The 10,717-nt window shown below is 31.8% G+C and overlaps 1 protein-coding gene across 3 annotated transcripts; it reads right to left on the bottom strand.

Moving 5' to 3' along the window:
• Nucleotides 1-1,660: 1,660 nt before the first annotated feature.
• LOC107891342 (protein IQ-DOMAIN 14) lies at nucleotides 1,661-4,130 on the bottom strand. Of its 3 annotated transcripts, none has more exons than XM_016816103.2 (6): nucleotides 3,954-4,130; nucleotides 3,702-3,796; nucleotides 3,331-3,618; nucleotides 2,966-3,196; nucleotides 2,657-2,788; nucleotides 1,661-2,507 (listed from the first exon to the last, which is right to left on the bottom strand). In XM_016816103.2, exons 2-6 carry the CDS (start codon nucleotides 3,774-3,776, stop codon nucleotides 1,995-1,997), a joined length of 1,239 nt encoding a protein of 412 aa, XP_016671592.2. In that variant the 5' UTR covers nucleotides 3,777-3,796; nucleotides 3,954-4,130; the 3' UTR covers nucleotides 1,661-1,994. The 3 variants fall into 3 exon arrangements, with proteins under 3 accessions (XP_016671592.2, XP_016671590.2, XP_016671591.2); XM_016816101.2 differs by having other exon boundaries at nucleotides 2,657-2,794; nucleotides 3,954-4,127; XM_016816102.2 differs by having other exon boundaries at nucleotides 2,657-2,794; nucleotides 3,702-4,128.
• Nucleotides 4,131-10,717: the final 6,587 nt, after the last annotated feature.

The raw sequence follows: 10,717 nt of genomic DNA, 5'->3' as shown, positions 1-10,717 counted from the left end.
ATATGTGCAAGGGTATTTCCATTTCTTTACAATTTGCTCCCTTACCATAAAACCCCACTATTTTCCTAAATTCTTTGAAAATTTCCATAGGCACCCAAAAGGAGAAGTGTTGTAGGGATACTAGAGAGTTAGATGACCATCTTAGAAGCAAGAAATGAGAAATTAGAAGTGATGAAAGTTGAAAAAAAAGGCATGAGAGTGATGAAAGTGAGAAAGAAATAGAAGTTCTTGCAAAAAGAGGTAAGTGTTCATTTTAATTCCATTGATATGTAATAATTTGAGTGTTAAATATGTGAATTTTATTTAATTAGTAGAGATGGAAAGTATATTATAAATTGTAATTCATAGAGAGTGATATAATTTGTGTATGAGTAGTTATGATAAAACTATATGTTCATGATATGTGAGATTAAAGGATTAAATTGAATAATAATTTAAGTGTGATGATGTACGTAATTAAGTGATCTTGAATAACAATATAATAGTTGATAAGTAAAATAGATGTTTAAGTATTGGTATGAGTGATATAAATCATAATAAGTGAATATATTCATTAAAATAGTTATGGACAATGGCAATGGTTTAAATTTGAAAATTCACCAAAAAATTGTAGGAAAAAAAATTAGAGGTTGAATTAAATATGAAATTAAATCTTATCGAGTCTAGTTTTTCATAAAAGAAATAGCGTAAGTAATGAAATTGTAGAATATGAGACATGAATTTTTCTGAGACAAGGTTAGAATGGTTTTCGGTTCCCCTGTTTTGACTTTGAAAAATTATTAAAAATTTTAAAAAGGAAATTAGGAGATGAAATTTATATTCTTAAAATATTGATGTGTCTATTTTTAAGGAAAACAAACGGAATTATTATACGAGTCCCGTACTGAAAGATAATTAATTTTTAGTGAAAAGGTTCAAAGCTGCGTAGCAGCATAATAAGGGAAAATTAAAACAATTTACTGTATTAATTGGCTTAAGTGAAAATTTTGAAATTTTTATGATAAAAAATTTATTGAGTTGAGTTTTAAAAAAAAAACAACAAGCAGATCCCAAAATGTAAATAATGTAGTGACAGCTACTTAAGTGAACAACTTTACTAACATGATGTGTAAAGAAATAAAGCAACACTAAACTGAAGTTATTTAGTTTTAATTAGTCCACTAATTTACTGAAAGCTAAACGAAAATTTGTGTAAAGAAACCGGTCGAATAGTTACCTAATCTATTGTTCTGGGCTGATTTATATAGTAGTTGCAGGTTGATTAACAAGTTAATTATTATTGTACAACAAAAACACGCTTGCATCAATTTTGGGCCTCCTTAGGCCGGTGTTGCAACACCCTATAACTAGAGTCGAGACAATGTATGCCCGAATACTCCCTATTACATTTTATTAATTTCATGCTTAAACACGTATAATTAAATCTAAATTTAAATTAATGAGTATTACTTATATGTCTAAATTTAAATAAAATGTAATATTACTGTTTAAGCATGAAATTAATTATACGTGTTTAATTAAACATTTCCAAAAATATTGTGTTCTGCTGCGCAACTTTTAGCAAAAACTGACTATCACATAATAAATCCAAGGGACATTATATTATATTATTAAACATTGCAATTTGCCATCATAAACTTGCAGAGAGGCTCCCCAAATGACAACAAAGCTGCTTCATGCTGAAGCAGAGAAATACATTCTCATCTTCAAGAAAATAAAATGATTGAACATTTTTATAGATACGAGTACATGTGAAGTTTCCCCTTTTTGATACAAGCCAAATCTTTCACTGCACATTAGTCGGCACAAAACTCTTTCAAAAACAACCCATTTTCCACAAAAAAATAAAAATAGAGCAAACAAACCATTTATATATACCTTGTCAAATACAGAAAAACCTTCCTTGTAATATGAGGCTGTCGTAATTCTCGAATATATGCCATTTTATAACTGGTAAAGACGCATTGCACCTATTGAGACCAGCATTCTGATTTTCATTTTACAAATGTTGATGTCATATAACCAATGTGTGGATTCATAGGAAGACAACAATTCTCATCGATGCTGAATGGTTCACCCTCATAAGTGGACCACAAAGAAAGTCCACCCTTGTATGCCCCACTATTATCAAAGCAACTATCCCAAAATCCTACCCGTTGCCTTGGCGTGCTCCTTGACCTTGCCTTTGCTTTTGCACATTCTGTTGCTCCCATATAACTAGGAAAAACTGGCGAATTGGGGATGGAACCTTCATCCCCGGCTGCACTCTGCTGCGTACGACTAAATGATCTTCTTGGAAATGAAAAGGGCGAATTCATTCCATTTAGTGTATCTTGCTGCTTTTTCAATTTTCTATGTCTAACATGAGGTGGACCATTGATTTCCCATGTACTCAAATTTGAAGGCACATCCAGTTTCGAAATCATCACTCTATCCCTTTCATTTGCCTCAGCTTTAGCTTCTTTGACGTGCACCAATTCATCAAGCATACGAGTATTTAGCCTCTCCTGAAGGGAAAATGAGTCAGTTAACTATGAACAAAAACAGGAAACATACTCAAAAGTTTGCACTCTATTTGGGAATAGGTCATTAGAATGGCGACAGTTGGAATTTGTTTTTTCCCTTGATAATCACCAAATATATGAGATGAAATTACCCGATGGGAGTAGGAGTATTTCTTCATACGCTCTCTTTTGGCCATTGCCTCCTGGCTTCTTAAAAATTTGACTTCAATGTCTTGTTTAGAAAGCACACTGTCATTCCAGCTCTTTTCACTATTGCATGCATACTGCCCCTGACAACATGTTTAGTTATTGAACAAAGGTCACCAATTAAGAAAACAGAGTTCATACAATATACACATTAAGTCTACAGCAAATGATTGATCATTGTGGCTCATTTGTTCCCTCAAATGCATTGATAATGATAGTAAAATAAATATTTTGAGTTGAATTATCAAACATACTTTAATGTCTTTGTCCTGCAATTCATCTTTGTTCATGAGACTCTGTTTTCTCCTGCTGTCTTGACAAATTACTCTAGTTGGAGAAGTACTCTTCTCCTTCACCTTTGGGTACATATTTGTACCAGACTGTAAGCACTTCCGGTTAATCAGTGCCTGACGCCTCACAGCTCGGCCTCGAACAATAGCTTGGAGTTTCACTACTCCCTTCAATGCCCTCAGTGCTTTCCTTGCCTATTCCACAGTGACTTGAAATTCATATAATTCCAAATTGAACAACATGTATAAATTTGGTAAATCCAAGCATCAAGGAAGCAGGCTGCTTAGATGATAAAAAGAGCAAACATTTGAAAGGTATGCATGCTCACCAGGTGTGCCCGAAAAGCAGTTTGGATATTAAGAGCAGCCAAGTTTCTGTCGATTGTAGTGAAATGATGAGAAGGGTTAGAGGCAGATGTGAGACGCACAACCTCAGCCGCTGCTTGGGCGGCAGCAATTGCAGCCTCCGCTGCGGCAGCTGTTGCAATGGCTACGTTTAAAGCATGATTTCTTTGCTCTTCCCTTGCTTCACACAATGATTTTTGAAGTGGGGGAAGTGCAGGGTGGTATTGCTTTAGTTTCAGTCTTCTAAAAATCCATTTCCACCTCCTTGATTTCTGCAAAGTACAATCAAACTTTTTATAAACCAAAAGCTATTATTCTCAACAACAACAACAAAAAAAAGGAGTTAAAAATGAACCTTTTCCGGTTTTGGTTTCGCATCAGAAGCGAATATCTTCTTCACCCAACTAAACCAGCACCTTTTCTTTCCCATTGAAAGTTGATGGGAAATTTCTAATCAATTAGGAAAGATGGTATGAGAACAAAAGGATAGAATATCTCAATATTGTGAAAAATTGCAGCTGAGTTGACAATTTGTATGAATCAAAGTCTGTAAAGAATCCTACTTCCTCATTTCATCAGCATTTAGAAAGAAGACGCAAGAACAGACCTGAATTCCTTGTTTCATGACATTGAAATGGCTGAATAAATTTCAAGGACACCCATCAGCAGCATGCCATTTATGTTTTGGTGAATGATGATGATGATGATCCGAGTGGGTCAATGCTCTTTAACCCTACGAATGAATTTGAAGGTTTGAATATATATAAATTGCCTTGGTTTTTCAACAAAGATGAACCACGTGCTGTCTGGCCGAAAATGAGTGGACTTGAGAAAGAAAGTTTATGTTTTTGCATTAATTAGTACTAGAATTTAGTATAGTGATTTCGTCATAGTTTACTTGTAAATTTTAAATTGATTGAATATATATAAAAATTACCACATGATTATTTTTGTATGATTGTTCAGAATGGTGCTTTTGCATATAAAGTAAAATGAATAAGTAAATATTGACTCGTTGATTACTTAAAATTTAACTAATATTAAGTTGTATTATATGGTCGGATTATAATGCATGATGAAAATTTATAGTAGTAGGTAATTTAAATTGTTTGTAGTCCTTGGAATCAGATTGAGCTTGGTTCATGTTAAGACTATTATATCATCTATAATTCCAATTAGGGAGATAACTTGTCATAGTTGTCAAAGTTAAATTGACTCCTAAAAACAGAAACATAGATGTGATTGTCTGGACTAACAATACATCAAACAATATTCAAGTTCAATTTATCTTAGATCCATTTATGAATTTTTTTCACTTATGATGTTCATAGTGTGACTTACCTAAATTATGAGTAAGTGAATAACCATGTGTGTATGACTTATGTGTTTTGATATATTGGAAACTTAGTGCTCTTAAGGTAGTGGGCCGAAAGTTAGCATGTTGGGTACATAATTTGCGCATGACTTTACTTCATCACAATAGTGAAATTATAGCTCGATGACAAATGTAAATAGTATCCTCTTATTGACATTGTATGGATAATGAAAATAGACTTGACATTGGGTAAATTGTTTAGGACAAATGGTTAATCATTAATAGTATGACTAATAATCATTTTCATCATGGAAGTTACAATTGTAACCATCAGATAAAATGGATCGGATTACGTGAACATATTTAACTGAAAGGGATCATGGATATTCTATGATGGTAGCACACGTATGGCAAAATCATTGCACAGAAGCTCTATATATAGCTTTCGTAATGGTATTTAATAAGGAGATCAATTAGGGTACTTTTAGTAGATTGACTCTATAACTAAATAATTTTGTAATTAATAAACAAAGAGATGAAACCTAATTACAAAATTTTTAAACCCTAATGATATATTTTGATCGATCCTTTTGCTAGCTTAATATAACTCTTTCTGAGATGCATAATAAAAACTGTGAATGAATGAGAAATAGGTTACGTGAATTACTACATGTAGTAAATTCACTTTCTCGAGAATGCAAGAGATGACTTATAGTTAACTTAATTTCTTTGGATTATTATTTAATTGGATGGATAAATTAAATAATTTAGTTCAAAGTGAAAATTAAATCATGTAGTCATCATATTTTAATTTTATTTGGATATTTAAATAAGTGTACACATAAATTCTAAAATGATAAAGTTGACATGATTTTAATAAAATTAGAATTGAATTGTGTAAATTATTCAATTAAAATTAATTAAATTATTTATTTATAATAATTACGTTTTGGAGGAACATTTAATTATTGAGTTAATTAAATATATGCTTTTTTTATTTTTTATTATTTAAATAAAAAGATGTAAGCTCATAAAATTGGATTGATCATGAACCGACCCAACTAGCCCACTAGGGCATGTTTGTCGTAGCATGTGAGAGAATTTCTCCCCTTGAACCCGACAACCATATGGTATGGAAAGTTCTAAATATTGGACTTGAACTCCTCCAATTTAATTAATTACATACTCCGAATGAGAATTAAACTTTTGTTGTGAAGTATGACTCTTATTTTCAGTCAAATTTGAGAAATAATCTTCTAGTTAAACTCTGCTTATTTGTTTCAATCAAACACTGATTAGTTTAGATTATTTTATTATTATTTGAGATATAAATTTAGCCTATAAATAGACTCTTTTACAACCTTAAAAAGAATACCCCATTTAGAGATTAGAACTCATAACACATTTAGAGAATTTTGTGTTTACATTTTGAGGGTTCTTTGTTTTCGGGGTTTGGGGTTTAGTTTTATCTCCATCTTTTGTACTCTTCATTCTTTTGCCATTATAATAAAATTATCTTTGCCCGTAGTTTTTTATCCTCTCGAAACACTAATACTTTTAAAATTCCACAACGTCGACTCTCACATATTTTCTAAATGTTTTTCGAACAAAAGACTCTCTTGGCATATTGACAAAAGGCCACTCAATGTGTGGGCAAAAAGCCCCCTTGGGGTACTAGCAAAAGGTCTCCTAATGTGCAGGTAAAGGTCCCCCTCAGTGTGCTCAAAGCCCTCTCGGTTTGCTAGAGTAAGCTCCCTGTTGTCCCCTTTTTTGACCGCTACTTGAGGGTGGAAGGAGTACTTCTATTGACATATTTGCTCTCTCTCCCCCAAAGTTGAAAGCTCCTAGAAACCCAAATATTGAGAACTTCAGAAGACCCCAAATGATCAAGAGACCCCAAAATGGAAAAAGATAAAAGAGTTTGAGGGGATTGAGTTATGGATCCTCACTTAGGAAAAGACATGACCTTTTTCTTATGGTGGGTTTGAATGGACGATTGGGTGCGGTGCGGTGCGGTGCATTTAGTTTACTTTTTGTCTCACGCTACAATTTCGCTACAGTATCTAATCTCACCGCCACCACTGTTTTTACACTAATCGCAGGTAAACGTATCGCCCATCCAAACCCACCCTTAATTTCCACAAACGACATCAATTTTTACAACACAAAAGTTAAAGGTGGGTAGCTACAATGGTCCATACCATAGGGGGTACAGAGAGCCACTAGAACAAGGGCGATTCACACCATGAAATGTGCAGAAAGCCATTAAGAATGGTGGTTTTAGGGGTTCTTATGAGCTTAGAAAGTTTCTTGCAAGTGATTCGGTAGAACTTTGGTAGGCTTCTTAGACCTTCTCTTCTTGTGATGAGATTTAACGCAGGTCCCATTAGAATGATGCCCTACTGTATATAGGGTGGTTGTAGAGGTATGGCTCCATTAAGATGTGATGTGGAAACTTGATGGTTGTGTATAGGGATGAGTATTATTATCATTATTATAAGGATAAAAATTAGAAATTATCTAAAAAATAAATTTAATATTGATGTAAGTAAATATTCCAACATAAGTCCTTTACACCTTCAACATATTCTTTAGTCAAACTTTTCCAGGTTAGAAGTTAATATAATGAGATTTATGTTATAAGAACTTATAGTAATTTAATATTTTGACTTGTATGGAATGGTGGTCAAAGTTTTTGTTAGACGTTTATTTGACATGGATCCGAACCGTGTTACCCCTATTCTCCACCCATAATATTGTTGAAACATTTTCAAATATTTATAATATTCCAATAACTATAAATGAAAGGGTGTAATTAATCAAAAGTTATATCTTTTGATTTTTAATCAAAGTTATATCTTTTGATTTTTAATCAAGAGTTATATCATTTGATTTTTGACAAAGAATTATAATTATTCAAGCAATATTACTTGAAAAGTTAAGAGGTATTAGTTGAATAATTATGTCTCTTTTAAAGAGTGATTATTTAGAAAATGCACTTATTGAAAGTTATGTCTTTACGAAGAGACATAAGAAAATGAGATTTCATTTGTAAAACATACCAAAAAATTCTCAAATTTTTTTAATTACCATTCCTTCATCTTTTACTATTATTAGATTATTCTATAAAAAAAATTGCAAATTTTTTATTATAAAAATTGATTTTTTTGTTATATTTTCTCAGTGTTTAGTGGACTATTTTTGTCAATGTAAAACGTAAATGGTCACCGGACTTTATTGTATTCTCAAGGTTCATTTGCTTGAAATTTATTTGCATACCGAGTACATGTGAGGGCGAATAGAACCTAAAATATTGTGTATTGATACACGTCTTGGAGTCTTGTCCTATTGTATAGTTTTTTTTTGAGTTGTTGTTCGTGCCCCATCCATGTGTTCGGGATTTTTCTTACCGAAATTACGCACTAACAAATATTGTGTATCAAAAAGAAATAATTAAAAATTTTGACTATTTTTTATTTGATCTTTATTCTTGACTTAGAAATACTACTTTTTAAGCTAAGCTTCTATTTTTACAAATAAGTTAAATATTTGCGCATTTTAAAAATGTGTAAGTATTTAACTAATTTATAAATTTTTTACTTTTGTATATATCCTTAACTAAAAAATGATATGACAATTAATTAATTTTTCAGTTACAATTCTACTAAATAATGCTTATTTTTATTTTTAAATATGTTTTGTGAATTTTTGGGGGTGAAATTTCCTCATATAAATCATGGATTGACAAGTGATGAGACACCTAAATTTTTAACAATAGACATTTCTAAGGTTATGGAAGCAGATATTTGGTTTTGTTTTTGATGATGTTAGATGGTGGAAGTGGGTATTTAGGATGTACACAACATTGGACCAAACCCTGGTTATGTTTCATGCCCCCTCACTTCCCCAAGTGAAACTGCAGTGGGTTGAAGTCAAACAAGGCTGCCTGACAACTCTACTTTGACCACTTTTCTGAATCATCAATTATTCTTGCATTTACATTAAATTAAATACCAAAGTAGTCCTAGAAAAAAGCAGGGGAGTTGTAGAATGACCATCAAAAAATTGTAAAACTTGTTATGCCTAATTCAGCAGCTAATGGTGGTTTTGTCGTAATTATACACATGGAAAAAAGTAGCTTTTGAGCTGTTCAAATATTGCCAACACTTGGCTTAAACTTTAGATTTGGATCAAACATTGGTAGGCATGATTACCATTCTCATTTCATAACTACTTTAGTTAAACATTTAGATATTGAATGTGGCATAAAATAAAGTTGGACTGAGCAGTCAAAGGCTAACCCATCGCAATCATTCATCCAAGAAAGAAATCATGCCATCAGCAGGGATCAATCCCATTATTTAAGCTCTTTTGAATATACAACATTATAAGACAAATAGGATATGATTAATAAATACTAAAAAGTGAAAAATAATTAAGATTTCTAAGTGAATATGGTTAATTATTTATTTGTATGGATGAAATGAAAATAATAAATAATAGCTTAGTGGATAGTTTTTTTTAGCAAATTCCATATTTGTCCTTAATTGATAAGTTTGCTATACACAAATTTTGGTCTTACCACATTTAACCAAAACACATTATAATAGTATAAATAATTAACTAACAAAATATATTTTTCGTAATTAAAAGATCCCTTCATAATTATTATATTATACAACAAGACCAAAATATTTTAACTTTAAAATGCTCATAGTGCAGCTATTAGGATAATGTAAACCAAAACAAAAATAAAGGTTGCGGAAAGAGCAATGCATGCACTTGGAACATAAAGCATTCCAATACCATCATTTATGTACATTAATCCACTGTGCCTTTTATGATGTTCACAAAAAATAAATCTCTCTCTCTCTCTCTTTCTCTCGAATTGTTTGCCAAGGATCAAACCCCGGTCGCCACATAACAGGCGGGAATATTCATCATTATACTACAACCCAACAACGACATCAACAACTTGATTGCACCCTGACGTACATGTGTTAGGGCTTTTAGTTATGCAATTTAGATAAAGAATTGAAGTGCGGTATATGCAAGCAAACAAGTCAAATTGTAATATAGATTTTGTTTACAACGAAACACTTGGAAGGTATTTCAAAGATTATACCCAAGGAATTGTTATATTAGAGAAAATTATTACTAAATTAATTACTTGAAAATAATTACTAATCTAGTTGAGTCACAAATTAGTAGTGCGAATTTTAAATTAAGATAGTAATAAAACAAATTAGATTAAACTAAACCTACGTACTGTTGAATTTCCTATTCTTAGTTTCAACGATGTGAGCTACATAGCCTAGAATCAATTGAATCACTAATTATTAACTAAGCCGATAACTACCCTTAATTGAGTTATTTACCACTCTTAACTAGGAATACCCTTTCTGTCTCATCTTCGCTAAGAGTTACTTCCTAATATACCCTTTCGGTCTCACCTAGGCACATTGATACCTTTTCGGTCTCACCATTCAACACAAGTCTACTAAAGGCTTACCCAACAGGATATTCTTTCGGTCTTCCTTGTCTCAATATTTTACTAGGGTCGTCAATCCTAGTATACTAAGTTCTTTAGAAAACTTGAATAAATACCCAATTTTAGATAATTATTCACTTAATCAATTAATCTGTTAAACAATCGATTCATGCGACATATGTATAAAGCAGAAGTTACATTCAATATTTATACAAACATTCAATTAATGAAATTAACAAAAGAGATATAAATAAAAGAATAGGGAAAGAGAATGTTCATTGATGAATCAATTTAACAACACGAATTTGGAACATTCTCCCTCACAATCGTCTCAACTTCGAAATAGAAATCTTCCTAAGAAAACATAAAAGCAAAAACCCTAATTTACTGAAAGCAAAACTGAAATTTGTATAAAGAAAACTGTCGAAAAGTCCCCTAATCTATTGTTTTGAGCTGATATATATAGTAGTTGTGTAGAATGACCTAATTAGATCAATTACAGGCTGATTAACAAGTTAAATATGATTGTAAGGATAAAAACACCTTGCATTAATTTTGGGCCTCG

This window comes from Gossypium hirsutum, chromosome D09 (assembly GCF_007990345.1).
Source record: "Gossypium hirsutum isolate 1008001.06 chromosome D09, Gossypium_hirsutum_v2.1, whole genome shotgun sequence".
Taxonomy (NCBI): domain Eukaryota; kingdom Viridiplantae; phylum Streptophyta; class Magnoliopsida; order Malvales; family Malvaceae; genus Gossypium; species Gossypium hirsutum.
The sequence above is the reverse complement of the archived record's forward strand: the minus strand, read 5'-3'. Positions and strand labels throughout refer to the sequence as shown.

What these genes read in the sequence shown, in the direction of transcription:
- LOC107891342 (XM_016816102.2), bottom strand. Translation starts at nt 3,776, where the DNA reads ATGGGAAAGAAAAGGTGCTGGTTTAGTTGGGTGAAGAAGATATTCGCT. An exon ending in CGAAACCAAAACCGGAAAAG is followed by an intron (nt 3,619 to 3,701) that starts GTTCATTTTTAA and finishes TGTACTTTGCAG; the next exon opens with AAATCAAGGAGGTGGAAATG. An exon ending in TGCAGGACAAAGACATTAAA is followed by an intron (nt 2,795 to 2,965) that starts GTATGTTTGATA and finishes ACATGTTGTCAG; the next exon opens with GGGCAGTATGCATGCAATAG.